At 59.0% G+C, this 14,176-nt stretch overlaps 1 protein-coding gene across 4 annotated transcripts in view; it reads left to right on the top strand.

Moving 5' to 3' along the window:
* Positions 1-14,176, top strand: part of RFX1 (regulatory factor X1) — a 30,086-nt gene that overhangs the window by 8,027 nt on the left and 7,883 nt on the right. For 2 of the 4 annotated variants that reach the window (XM_064479902.1, XM_064479903.1), the window contains 7 exons: positions 6,015-6,124; positions 6,343-6,426; positions 7,111-7,218; positions 8,093-8,209; positions 9,157-9,252; positions 10,768-10,862; positions 13,619-13,991. In XM_064479902.1, the coding sequence (XP_064335972.1) occupies positions 6,015-6,124; positions 6,343-6,426; positions 7,111-7,218; positions 8,093-8,209; positions 9,157-9,252; positions 10,768-10,862; positions 13,619-13,991 (983 nt within the window). Of the gene's footprint in view, positions 1-2,411; positions 2,574-6,014; positions 6,125-6,342; positions 6,427-7,110; positions 7,219-8,092; positions 8,210-9,156; positions 9,253-10,767; positions 10,863-13,618; positions 13,992-14,176 lie in introns of all 4 variants that reach the window. The other 2 variants (XM_031437434.2, XM_064479901.1) reach the window with 2 other exon arrangements.

Raw genomic sequence — 14,176 nt, 5'->3', positions numbered from 1 at the left:
GGCCCCGGTCCTTCCAGGGCAGACAAGGAGGTGGTGCGTATCCTAAGGGCATCCTGGGAAGCTGCAGAAGGAGCAGGTCAAGACTGCGTTTAGGACCATTGGACAATAGCCAAAATTTGTGGCAATTGGCATGGCCCCAGAGGACCAGGACAGATGCAGCTGGGGCCCCAGAAGTGTCCTAGAGGCTCCTGGCAGTGTCAGGGTCCCTAGGGAGGGACAGGGATTAGGGCTACACAGGAACTCAGGACAGTGACTCTTTACCACACAGACTGGTATGGATGGATGGTGTGAGAGTCATGCTAAGCGCACCGGCACCGAGTGAGGCCAGGCCACAAATCTCCTGTGGGTTCTCAATGCTGCACAAGGATCCTACCACATTTCCTCGCCAGTATACCTACCCCCCGACTCTCTGAGAAGCTCACTCCCCCCCGCCCTGTCTCCCCTAACCTCCATCACCTCCTTCTCACTCTGTGCCCTTGACCTCTGACCCTGATACTGACCTCAGTGAGGACAAGGCATCATCACATGACAAGAAGGACCCCATCTCCACCGCAGCCAGCCTTCTAGCTCCCGGGTCTATCTGCACCCACCAGCTCTGCTTTCTCACTGCTCAAAGGGTGAAGCATCCCCCCCACCCCAGTCCTGCCGCCTGTTCCAGGCTGCCCCCTCCAGGACTCGCTCCAGCCATCCTGGCCGCCTCACTTGGCCCCTCTCTTGCAGGTCTCTTCCACCAGATTGCAAAGAGGAAACAGCTTCCATTTTAACTAGGACCCCCCCAGTCCCTGCACCCCCTTCAACTGCCACCTGAGTATCTTCCCTTGAAGTTAGAATTCCTCAAGGGATTCAACCTTCCTCCCTTCACCTGGTGCTCTCTCCTCAGCTGCCTGCATCTTCCCTCCCCAGCATCCCAGTCAGGGCCACCCACAGCCCCCATCTTGTCGATCCACAAATCACTCATTCTTCCTCTTCCTTGGCCTCTGGGCAGCGCCTGGCACACTGGTCCTCCTCCTCCCAGAGGGGTCCTCCTGCCCTGGTCTCTGCCCTCCTCCCTGCCACCCCTTCTAGGTACTCTTTGCTGCTTTCTCCTCCTCTGACCTTGTCAGCAGTGACCTCAGCAGTGACCTGAGGCCTCCTCTCTGCACCAGTGACTGCTCCTCCATGGTGGCCTTGTCCGGTGTCTCAGCTTTCGATGCCACCTCTATGCTGATAGTGCCCACATTGAGGTCTGTGCCCTGGCCCTCAGCCCTGAGCCCGCACCACCTGCAGCCCATCCACTCAGTCAGAGAGTCCTCTCAAACCAGCATGGCCAAATAGAAGTCTGGGGTTTTTTTTCCTTCTTCAGATCTGGCCTCCTTCGAGACTTCCTTGACCTAGTAAATAATACCCCTAAGCCTGGGTCAGCCTTCATGCCTGTCTTACCCATCCTGAGCAAGCAAGGCCTCTTGGTTCCATCTCCTAAATTCAGCCAGAACCCACCACCTCTCCCAGTTCCACAGCGCCCACCCTGGTCCAGCCTCAGCTCGCCCCACCACAACCAGAGGGAGTCCCTTGACAACTGTTGATTAGGTCCCATCATGTCCCAGTTCAACCCAGATGTTTCCACTGAGAAACCTTGGTCTGGTCTTTCTTGGCCATAGGAGATCTGGCCCCCTGTAGCCCACAGGAAAGGGCTTTAAAATCTCCACACTCCCTGTCCCCCTGCTGACAAGTGTCCAACCTCCCGACTCTAGCTTTAAGGCCTGCTGGCCATCCAGCCCCACCTGGTACCAACCTGCCCCTTGCACACCTGCTTCAGTCCCACTGGCCTTCTTGGGTCTCTGCAAACCTTCCAGACTCAGTTCGTCTCTGGGCCTTTGCACCTGTGGTGCTCTCTGCCTGTAGCACTCCCACCCCAGACTTTGTGGTGGCTCATCTCTTGCAGATACTGGCCTGACCCAGTTCAGCCCTCACATCCCATCAGCCCCTGCACAGCTAAGAACAAGTAGGAGGGCTTGCCTGTCACCACTGGAGGACTTTTCATAGCCTCCAGGACATCTTACTGGCCCTGGACCTCCTGAGTGCTGGCTTTCGCTGCTTCGGGTGTCCAGGGTCCCCAGAGCAAGGGTCTAGAATAGGTGCGTGGCTTCAGACTCCAGAACACCCGAAGTCCCAGCCTGCCTCCTCTCCTTCCCTCGGCTTCTGTAGTTCCTCCCAGCGCTCCTAGAGAGAAGCCCTGGTGCTTAGAGGTCAAGGGCTTTGTCCCGCCTCCCCACTCCAACCGTTAGGCTTTGAGCACTCTGTGGACAGGTTGCAGTGTTGGTGTGACGGGCTGTTGGTGTGAATCTCAGCCTCCCTTCTTTGGCTGGGCAGTGGTTTCTCTTTCATAGTGGTCCTAGGGAATTTCATCTCCCTTCTGCTTCTGGTCCTGACAGGAGCGAGCCCGTCCCCAGAAGGGTTGCTGGACGATGCTTCCTTGATTTGTTCTGAGGAAGAGGAGGTTGACTTGTGCCGTTGTCACCAAACTTGCTGCTCCATTGACCACCCCCCATCCCCTTGCAGTGATTTCCCAGGGTTCCCCCATAACCCTCCCCCAGGTTAGTGTCCCTTTTATCTAAGGGTGGCTTTGGGGCCATGTAAGCCATTCCTACGGGTGGAGGTGGGGGTGTAACTGACACCAGCGAAGGCTGCAACAAGGCGCCTGGGGCTCCTCCAGAGCCAGAAGCAATCTGAGCTGACCAGGGACCCAGGGAATCACAGGGAGGAAGCAGGGAGGGGCCCTGGACCCAGACCCGGAGCCCAGGCTGGAAGCCAGCCAGGAGCAGCCCCAGAAGCAGCTCATCTAGCCCAATCTTTGTGAGCCCTGCCCTAAGGTGACTTTGGAGGTGGTGGGCAGGAAGCTCAAATTTCCCTGCTTAGGGACAGTCCTCTAGATCCATAAATCCCCATGCTCAGAGGCCACCAGGCTCTCACCCGAAAGTCGAACAGAAGGAGGGTGCTGTGGGTCTCTACCAGCCGTTCCTCAGAAGGTGAAACCAGCCTGCTGGAAGGGGATCGGGCTGGGCTGAAGGAAGGACCACGTACAGCCTCTCTTCCCTGCTTCTCTCTCACTTGGGAGTCCTTGGGAATCCAAGTAGACTTGTGTCCGGGAGAGGGACAGGGAGGGTGTTTGTCAGTATCTCAAGCACAGATGTGGAAACAAAGATCAGGGCAGACAAAGGACCTAGGACCCTGCGGGCAGCAAGGACCCACAGGCCCCCCAAAGAGCCTTTGACTGAAATCATCCATGGGAGCAAAGGCTCGGGAAGGGGAGGGCCAGACTGTCCCATCTGTTGTCCATGGTGAACTGGGCCCCTGCTTGGAGCCAAGCCTCTCAGGCTTCCCTCTGTCTTCCTCCAAGTAGCCTGTGGCATTTGAGGCACGAGTAGATCTCAATGAGGAAGTGTACGGCCAGGGAGGAAGAGACGCTTATCAGATCGAGGGACAGGAAATGAGCTGCCGCTTCCGGACTAGAGACTTGAGACGGCGGGGCCCTCCATTCTGGGCGTGCATATGCTCAGAATGGAATCTGCACACTGATACGAGCACTCAAAGGGTCCCCCTACACACACACACACACACACACACACACACACACACACACACACACACACACACACACACAGCAGGGGCAAGACACAGTGGTCACAGGCAGATGGGCTCACACATAGGAGGCCCTTTGTCCAAAGAGTAGACTTTGGAACCTCACCTGCTCATCCTCATGATGTGGCCCGGTGTGCCCTCCTGGCCTGGCAAGCATGGGGCTTCGGCCTTGAGGGCCACCCCCGAGGCAGCAGATGGGCAAGACTGCTTCCCGGGGCTTCCCTGTCCCAGGCAGATGCTTGATCTCAGCAAGTCCCCAGGCCTCCCACTTCTCAGGGTGCCACTCAGAAATCAATCTTGGTGTTTTCATCAGAGCCCTGGAGCCTAGGAGGTGGCCCGGGGCCAGCCCTTCACTTGCTGCCCACCCTGAGCCAGGCTAAACCTGCCACAGGCCTCCTTGGTTAGGCACTGTCCCTTGGGCTGTGCCTGGCTCCCTGTGCCCCGTGTACACCCAGGTGTGTCGGGCCTGTCACGTGACTCGGGGCTTTCTCAGGTTTCTCCCCGTGGGCCAGCTCAGTGAGGGCCTCTTCTGTCACCGTTCAGGGAAACCCAAGTGGCTGCAAAGAACGATTCCAGCAAAACAGAGGGATCAGTGCCTCCCGGAACTGGCTGCACAGGCAGCTGGCTGAGCAGGCTGGGGTTGTCCCAGTGCCTGCCCCACCTCTGGCCACCACTCCCCACCACCCAGCATATACACATGCATATGCTCTGCCCCAGACTCAGCCCTGAGCTCCTTGCTTCTACCTGCGATGACCTTTCTGTCCTGGCCAGGTGTTTCTCCATGTCTCCCCACACAGCTGAAGCCCACCTCTCAGCTTTGGAGTCTGAACCCCAAAGGGATGCTCTGGACCTTGTGGTGTCCGCATAGGCTCCCAGCTCACTGTCTTCCTGTACCTGCATGCCTGAATTTGCACACCACTGCCTTTGGGGCCTCAGCCTAGGCCTGACCCATGACTCTGGGTTCCACACATGGTGTAGGGTTCATGTGGGCACAAACATGGGCCTGTGTCCTGGCCTGCCAGTTCTCCACTGGGTGACCTCAGACAAGTCACTTCCTATCTTCCGGTCTCTGTTGCTTTCTCTGAAAACAGAGGTAATAAAAGTTCTTTCCACCTCCAGCTGCCCACGAAGACCTAGTGCGGTGCCTAGGGCACTGGAAATGCTGTAGTTCCTCCTATTACTCCTTGCCCACCTCCCTCCAATCCCACCATGGGGCCCCCAGAGGGCAGGGCTGGGACCTTGGCTCCTTCCAGCCACACGCTGGTGGAAGGACAGGTACATGTGTGCCTCTAGCCCCACCATGCCTCGGAAACTACTGGGAGCAACCAGGCCACACAGCGGGTGGGATAGATGGTGTCCTGGCTAGGATGAGGGTCTCCCAGCCAGTGCCTGTCAGGGACACTTGAACTCCATGCCTCTCCCCACCCCAGCTCCCCCGTTAATCGCTTAGCAAGCCGTGCTTGAAACTTGACCTGCGCCTTCATGATAACATCTCCAGGTACCAGCCTCCCTCCTGACCCCACAGCGTGGCCCCAGCCCTGCAAGGGCCCTGCTCGGGCTGTGCCTGCTGGGAGGGACGTGTTTATCCCAAGAGGGCAGCCAGGAGCTCTGCATCCACTGGGGGGATTAGATCCCCAAGGTTGCCGGTATAAAGCCGCCTGCACACCCTGCTGTTCCTGAAGAGGTGGGCAAGGAGCTAGGAGTGCCAGGCAGGCTCCCCTGGATGGATGAGGGGCAGGGGCTGGGTGGGAGCGGGTGGGCACCATGTTCCATGATTCCCTCTTCTCGGCTGCCTGTCAGCGTGAGTACCCGCCTGCCCAGCTCCAAGCCCTCAGCCACCCCCACCGCTCTGAGGATAGGGGGGCTGGGATGCTGGAGAGGAAGTGGGTGTTTGGCCGTAGGCTAGGAGGCCTTCTGGGGCTACTCCTCTGACCAGCTTCCATACCTGGGAAGCCAGGGGTTATCTCAAGGATGGTGGCTCCAACACCTTCCAAGGCTGCCAGGACCCTGGCCGGAGTAGGGGGTGGGGAGGGCGGTGTTAGTTAACTATCCTCAGTCCTGTCTGTTGGTTAAAGGGATCCATCATCCCTCTGAGCCTCACCATGGCTTTTCAGTCACCCCTTCTGGTCTGACTTCGGGTCGATGAGGGTAGGGGTAGGGGTGAGGCTGCTTCTAGGAGGAGGTTAAGGATTATAATTCCTTGTGGCCCCCAGTCCACCCCAATGGGCAGTGTTCTGAAGCTACAGCTCTGGTGGGGGCCAGGCAGGATTCTCGGAGAGGTCTGGCCCCGTTGTAGTTGTGGCTTCAGGCTGCATCGTCCCATCCCCATGGGGCTCAGGCTCAGGATAGGGGAAGGGGCAGCAGGCAGAGCTGACCTGGTGACGTTTTCCTCACAGAAGGTGCCATGCGGGCCAGCGAGACTGTGTCAGAGGCCAGCCCAGGCTCCACGGCCAGCCAGACTGGAGTCCCCACTCAGGTGGTTCAGCAGGTGCAGGGCACCCAGCAGGTAGGACACGCCCCTCCCCCAGGGGTGGGTAGAGGGGGCACATGAGGGGCCAGTGGGGCTGTGGCCGCAGGTACCTTCCCCCCCCCGCCCCCCGCTGCCAGAACCATCTGCTCACCTGCTCTTATCAAGATGTTCATTGCTACCGCCCCTCCACCCACCCGGGCCTGGCCTCCCGGGGGAAGCCAGCACGGCTCAGGTCCTTACTCCTTCCCCCGCAGCGGCTGCTGGTCCAGACAAGTGTGCAGGCCAAGCCTGGCCACGTGTCACCCCTCCAGCTCACCAACATCCCAGTGCCGCAGCAGGTAAGGCCTTCGCATCCAGTCCCCGCCCTTGCAGCCTCCGCAAGGTGGAGAAGCAACCCCTATGGCCCACTTGGATCTGCTGTCACCAGCATCGAGGACATGGGTCCTATCCAAGGGCTGCCCCGCCTGCTGCTTCCAGCTGGTGAGGCTGTGTCAGGGCCCGTCAGGGAAGGAGGAACTGCAGGAGTCATCTTAACAGAACTAAGGATTGACTGTAAGGAGTGTGGCTTGTGGGTCCAGTCCCAATGTCCCAAAGCAGAGAACCAGAGCCAGTTAGGAACCAAGAGCCCATAGCCAGCACAGGGGCTGTGAGTGCACCGTGGTCTGTCCCCTGGAAGGCTGCACAGTGGGTGCCGGGGCCCAGCACAGTCTGGGACAAAGTCCTGTCTGGTTTCAAGGGTGAGAGCACATTTCAAGTGGCCTGTGGAGCCAGGCTCCCTGGACACAAACCTTGGCTCTGTCTCTTATGGGATCCAGGACCTGGGGCAAGTACTTTCGCTCTCCTGGGCCTCACTGTCACCCTCTGTGAAGTGGGGGAGCGACTGTGGCATCAGGACTGTTGGGACGATTCCGTGAGCTAATATGTGTGCAGTACCAGGACATCGCCAGGTATCACACAGGTGCTTGTTAAAACCATATGGGCTGTCACCAGTGAACTGTGGTCCTTCTCCCTCCTGGCTCCAGGCTCTCCCTACGCAGCGTCTGGTGGTGCAGAGCACAGCCCCGGGCGGCAAGGGTGGCCAGGTCTCCCTGACGGTGCATGGCACCCAGCAGGTGCACTCGCCCCCTGAGGTAGGTGGTGGCCCCTTTGGCTACCCTCCCTGCCCCTCTCCCCAAAGGCATGAGGACTCACTCCCCCAGACTCCTTGCAGACCCTGGGTGGGGTGGCTTGACCACTAGATTCTTAGCTCTGCTGGCTTTGAGTTGAGTGTCAGGCTCCAGGAGGAGGAGGCAGCTTCCCTCACTGGGTCAAGATAAGCCTCGAAGCTCTGGCTCAGGGCACTGCATCCCAGGCAGCAAAGTGGGCCCCTTTACCCTTGACAGGGTGGGGAGAGGCTCCTCCTCCAAGCACAGGGTGATTCTGGGGACCCCCAACCACTGAGGAGGGTTTGGAGGCAGGCAAGCCATGGGTGGCCAGGAGCATGGGTGTCAGCATCAGGAGCTCAAGGTCAGACCCCTGGCTCAGACCTTTAGTCCTGGGGGAATCTGGGCAGGCCCTCGGAGCCTTCTGAGCGCAGAGTGCTCTGTGTGTAAAATAGCTGATGATACGAACTGCCCATCGACGTGCTGACATAACATGGCCCAGAGCTAATGGGGGCTCTGTAGCCAGGACACTTGGGTTCAGTGCCTGGCGCCACCACTCACAGGTGTGTGGCTCTGCACACATCCCTTCCCATCTGTGCCTCATCTGGAAAGTGGGGATCCCCTCATCTACCCTCTTTCATCCCAGGGCAGCATTTCTGGGATGAACTCTGAACCTTGCCCTGGGATGACTGGGGTTGTGGTAGGGACCATGGGATGCACTTGGTTACCAGCTTTGGTGGTTTGGGTACATGCCCACTGGCTGCCGCCCTCTCCAGATAGCTCTCAGGACAGCCCTCCTGAGCAGAGTTGCTTCAGGTCCCGGCTGCCCCACACAACAGTCCCGTGTCTCCTTCCCTTGCAGCGGTCGCCGGTGCAGGCCAATAGCTCCTCCAGCAAGACGGCTGGGGCTCCCACGGGCACGGTGTCGCAGCAGCTGCAAGTCCACAGTGTCCCGCAGAGTGTCCCCGTCACCCAAGAGGTGCCAGGCCAAGGCGGGCAGTGGCAGGGGCGAGGGGTCCTGGCCAGGCGGCCTCTGCGTCCTCTTTCAGCTGTCCGTGGGATTTGCTGTAGGGAAGGCCAGTGACAGACAAGCAGATGGGGGTCCAGCCCCACCCTGCCACCTGGGCCTTTGGCAAGCACCTCTGCTTCTCTCCAGACTGTGCATTCTCATCTAAATAATGGCTTCTGCCCTGGGGGCCTGGGAGCAGTGTGGTTGGGGCTGCTGTGAGGATGAGATGCCGTCCTGGTGGAAAGCACCTCGCATTGAATGGGCCCTGGAAATGGCTTCAGAAAACAACCTGGACCTCTTTGAGCCCATTTGCCTGGAGAAAACCCCAAGGCCAAGTCTTGGCTCACCCCTAAAGGGCTCAGGGAGAGGCCTCAGCCTCCAAATCCATGCCCAATCTTCTGCAGAAGGCCTCATTCGAGCTGCCAGCCATGGCGGCCAGAGCAGGTTAAGAAGCAAGGGTTGTCTGTCATCTGGTTGCTACCACTCAAGTTGAGGGGTTCCCAGCCCCTTGGAAAACCAGATGAAAGCCACAGACCTTTTCCCTGGAGGAAAGCAGAAACCCCACCCTGGGATTCATAGGTACTCTGCTGCCTGGCCTCCCAGCCTCCCTCAACCTCTAGACCTAGGTTCAAGACCTGGCTCCATCACTCAGCATTTACCCTCCCCCCAGCCTCTGTCCCTCACTCTGTGCCTGAGGACGCAGAGTGAGCACAGAAGTGAGGACAGTCAGCATCATGGAGGTGGGGGTGTGAGATAACCCACATAGGGAGCTGGGGTGGAGAGCAGGGACTCACTCTTTTCTTACCGGGCTGCTGTGAGGCTTACGAGTTCATGTGGGCAGGGCGTGGTGCTTGGGGACAAGTGGGCAGCCATCCTCACCATGGTTACCATATTCTGACTCACCTTTCCTTCCCCAGAGGTCTGTGGTCCAGGCCACTCCACAGGTGCCCAAAGCTGGCCCCGTGCAGCAGCTCACAGTGCAAGGGCTCCAGCCAGTCCATGTGGCTCAAGAGGTGTGTGTCTCCCCCACCTACTTCTGGGCAAACTAGGGCTGGGCCCTGGGCTGGGCTGGGGAGGGGAGAGGTGCAGTCCCTTCAGGCCGCAGGGAGGGTGTGGAGCTACCCTGAGGGGATCTATCTGGGTGTGGGGGAGGCAGCTGGAGCCTTCAGAACCCCAGCCTCACCCTGGGCTCCGTGGGCTGCAGACGCGGTCCTGTTGCCTTCCTCTTTCCCCGCACCTGGCAGTTCAGGGCCCAGGATTTGCTAAGAGATACCTGGATTCTCCCCTCCCTGACTCGGGGTGGGCATCTTCTGGTCGGGTTGCTGCCTGAGCTCAGCAGCCTGGTGGGCGGTGGAGGCCTGGAGCCCCGCCCGCGGCCGCCCCCGGTGACCCCACAGTGTCTCTGTTTGTCCTCCAGAGCTCAGGCAGTCAGTTTCCCGCTAGGAAGGCAGAGCAGCAAGAGCCCCGGCCCACGCCGCCACCGGAGCCGCCGCCCCGGCCGCCCACGCCCGGGCCCGGGCCGGGCGTGCTGGCCCAGGAGCCACCGCCGCTCCCGCCCGCGTGCAGCGGCGAGGCCCCGCAGCTAGGCAGCCCCGAGCCGCCGCCGCCCCATTACGAGCCGGGCGCCGAGCAATGGGTGGAGCTGGTGGGTGTGCTGCCCCCGCACCTGCTCCTGCCGCAGCAGAAAGTGGTCCTCGAGCCACTGCCCGGGCTCCCGGCCCAAGCCAGCCCCGACCAGAGGGTCAGGATCCAGAGAGTCCCCCAGGTGCTAGTGTTCGGCACGGCCGCCACGGCCCTCAAAGTAGGTGGCGGACGCACGGGCAGGGTGCAAGGGGCGGGCGGGGCGGGATGCGCTGGCCCCGGCCCGTGCCCGGCCCCCGCAAGCCTTGTAGACCCCCACCTCCACCGGGCCAGTCTGGTGACCCGCCTCTGATTCCCCTAAAGCGGGCTCCATGTCCCAGGCTCCGCCCCTACAGACTGGGGTGGGGGATGGGGTGGGGGAATTCAGGCCCCGCCCCTAAGGCTTTGTCTGTAGTTCCAGGTTCTGGCCCACAAATGGGGCCCCACCCCTGGCCCCGACTCCACCCCTAGCATCCTGTGAACCCCCCACCCCCCCAACCCTGTTCATAGGGGTATGTCCTTGATGCAGGCTCCAACTCTGAGGCCTTGTCTGTAGTTCCAGGCATCGACTTTAGTGACAGCCTTGTCCCAGAACTTGGCTCTGCCCCTGGAGTTCAACTTTCACACCCACAGTAGGAGTCTGGGGTCCCCTCTGGCCACCTTACCTCAGGCCCCACCCTTGCTGTCCCCAGCCCAAGCAGAGAGTCTTGGCTTCTCCTGACACAGTTGTGCCTAATTCCCAGCCTGTGGGCCTCTGACCCCTGGCCTAGTCCAGGGTGTTCAGAGAGCCCAGAAGTGCAGCCTTCCAGCTAGGTGTCCCAGCGAACTTAGGCAGCTGCCAGACCTTTAGAAGCAGAGGCAAGGAGTTGGCCCACCCCTGACCCTGTATACCCTTCCTCCCACACCAGGTGCAGCAGCTCCAGCAGGTGCCAGTCCCACATGTGTACTCCAGCCAAGTGCAGTATGTGGAGGGCGGCGATGCCAGTTACACGGCCAGCGCCATGTGAGTGGGGGGGAGTGCTGGGGGAGGGGACAGGAGGAGGGGCATGGGTCTCCCCAGGACCCCCCAGGACTTGAGGCCTCAGCCCTCAGTGGAGCAGCCAGCCTTCAAGGCCTCAGGTGACAAATCAGATGGTGGGTACTCCCGAACGGCAGCCTGCCACCACCAGGAAGAGGCAAAACAGAGGGACCCTGGCAGGCTGGGAAAAGCATCTCAGCATAGCTTAGGGCTTTGGAGTCAGGTGGGGCTGGTTCTTTGCAAAAAAACCCAAAAAACAAAAGTGAAAAATTAAAAAAAAAAATTTACAAGATAAAAATTTCTAAGTAATAGGGAGTGCTAAACAGTGAAAAAAGAACTCTCTTTCACTCCTGACCCGCAACCCTGCCCCGGAGGGGATGCTGTGATCTGTTTCTTTGTTTCCTCCCAGAGATACTCTGAGAATTGAAGTTACCCACATTCTTTGTTCAGAAATAGAGGCAGTGTGTTCTGTCCCTAATTTCTTCCCTAGCCACGTATCTCAAAGCTCTTCCACTATTAATTAGACCATGTGGGTACCAGTCATCTCTTAACCGCTGTATGATACTCCTCTGTACAGCCACAGCCTGAATGACGTAGCCAGTCCCCACCCAGGCAACCCATAGGTGACTTCCACTCCCTGGTGCTGCACACATCTCAGCATTAGCATGGGCCACATCAGCAGATGTCTGCCCCAGGCCTGCCCTCACCCCGGCTCTGGCTTCTTACCGGGGACCCTCCATACACCACCTTCCATCTCCCAGTTTCTGTGGTAATAATTCCAGGACTCAGAGTTACTGTAGTTGTTGTGTCTGTGTTTTGGAAGTTTCATTTGGCTTTCTTTGCATTTGCCTGATCTTTTTTTCTTACATCCCTGTCGCCTGTCCCTCTGGGCATGCCACTGGGGGTGGATTAGTTCATGGAATGACTCAGACCCTGGGTCATGATGCTGTGGCTGACCCCAGGGGAGTGGCCCCAGCACCTGAGTCGTGGCATCCAGTTTCCTTGTAGTTCTGTCGGTTTATTTCTGTTGCTGCCAGTCTTATCTGTGCCGTTGACCAGAGCTGGCAGGGACCACAGAGGGCATTCCAGAGAAGAGCCTGGCTCTCAAGGCCCGTAGGGGCTCCTTCTGCCTCCCCTGGTCTGTTTTTGCTTCTGACTGAATTCTTTCCTCTGTTGATTATAGTGCGTGATCACACATAGTCCACCGATGCCATCGGCTTCTTCTGCTGTGAAGTTCTTGTATCTCTTGTCTCTCCCTCACAGTGGGTCATTACCATGTTCCCAGCTCTTCGCTGGCCCTGTTCCTCGCCCTGACCAAAGTCATAGTCTCTGGGCCTCCATCCCTGGGCCTGTCCAGGTTGTGTCCAGAGACACACACATTCGTTTATTGTTTCAGCAAATAGCTCTTGAAGCAATGTTTTCTGGGAGCACGTGTTGCGTGTGGGGTGCTGGGCACACTGTGGTCCCTGCTGGGGGAGGAGGGCCGGCAGGCGCACAGCACTGGCTCAGGTCACGCACTCAGTGTCACTTGAGTAGTAGATGTGGATGCATCTGAACCAGGAAATAGTGAGCAAGAGCTGTATCCTGGGGTTTGATGGGCGATGCTCACCTTTAGTGACCACACAGCCCCACCCCAATCTCTCTCCTTGCTGCCCCCAGAGGCCCGCAAGACTCCCTCCCCTTCATCCTTTGGCACCTTCTGAGCCAGACCATTCCTGACTGGCCTCCCTCTCTTCCTGAATTTAAAAAATTGAATGTATGTTTTAAAATCACTAATAAATATATTAGGAGGGACTGAAAAATCAAAACTGTGTCCAGCCATGTCTAGTGAGGTGCCTGCCCCATGTCCATGGGCCCTCCACCCCCTCAGAGATGGCAGATGTAGCTATGAAATGCCACATCATCTCCTTCCTTCCCAAGGCACCATCCACACCCTTCCCTACCTCTTTTGTTCACTTAATGGGATGTTCTGGGGCTTGTTCTTTGGCAGGACCTCAAAACCTCCCTCCTCCTCCCTCACCCCTGTGTAGGATTCCATCACCTTTTACCTTAACAACCCACTAAAGATGGAGCCCCAGTCATTTTTACTCTCTTGCAGTGACTTGCAGCCTTGAGCCCACCTCACCTGATGCAGGTTCTGGGGTAGCTGGAGAACTCTCTAGGGCGGGATATATCACTGGGTCAAAGGGAAACCCATCTATACTCCGACAGTCATCACCAACCAGCCCCTCCAGGTGGCTACTGGACTGAGAAGCAGAGCCCCCCACACCCCCTTCCTGACTCGTGTACCTTGGTGCACGCCACCTTCCGCAGTGCTGTTGACTTACCTTTGCACTTGGCTTCTTCTCTGGCTCCCTCGCTTAGGACGTTAACTCCCCTAGGGCAGGGCCTTTTCTGCTTTGTCCACTATTGGATTTCCCATACCTAGAGCAGTGCCCAGCATACAGCAGGCTCTCAGTAGTTCTTTTTATGATTGAGTGAAGTGCGTGGCCTGTTGCAAGTTACCTGGCCCTTCTAGCTCCACTTGCTCATGTCTGAAGTGGGGACTCCCAAGTCAGGGGCTGCTCTGAGGATTAAATGAAAAATTGCTCGTCAAGCACTCGGGGTGATGACTGGTCCAGTATGGAGGGCTCTTGCTTCACCCTCCCCTTCTGAGAGGTCCCCTGCTGCAGAACTCCCCTCAGTCATGCCCCTTGGCCACCCAGCTCTTGTCCCCTGACTCTCTCCCTCTCCTTTCACAGCCGCTCCAGCACCTACCCCTACCCCGAAACGCCGCTGTACACGCAGACCGCCAGCACCAGCTACTACGAGGCCGCGGGCACAGCTGCCCAGGTCAGCACTCCTGCCACCTCCCAGGCGGTGGCCAGCAGTGGCTCTGTGCCCATGTACGTGTCCGGCAGCCAGGTGGTCGCCAGCTCCACCAGCAGTGGGAGTGGGGCCAGCAACAGCAGCGGTGGTGGCGGTGGCAGTGGCGGCGGGGGAGGCGGTGGTGGGGGCGGCGGCGGCGGCAGCAGCAGTGGCAGCGGAGCAGGCACCTACGTGATCCAAGGCGGCTACATGCTGGGCAGTGCCAGCCAGTCCTACTCTCACACCACCCGTGCCTCACCAGCCACTGTAAGTGCCAGCCCAGGCCCCGGAGGAGGCGGGGCAGTGGGGGTGGGGGGACCCTGGCTGGAGGTGGTGGGTGGTGGTTGTGGGCCACCATCAACAGGAGCCGGGGTGGCCTGGTGCCAGGGTGCTCAGGTGAAGGTGGCCTGGAATTAAATCTTCGCTGTGTGGCCTCAGACAAGTTACTCAGC

The sequence above is a fragment of the Camelus dromedarius genome, chromosome 27, assembly GCF_036321535.1.
Source record: "Camelus dromedarius isolate mCamDro1 chromosome 27, mCamDro1.pat, whole genome shotgun sequence".
NCBI lineage: Eukaryota > Metazoa > Chordata > Mammalia > Artiodactyla > Camelidae > Camelus > Camelus dromedarius.
This window is presented reverse-complemented; position numbering and strand designations above follow the sequence as displayed.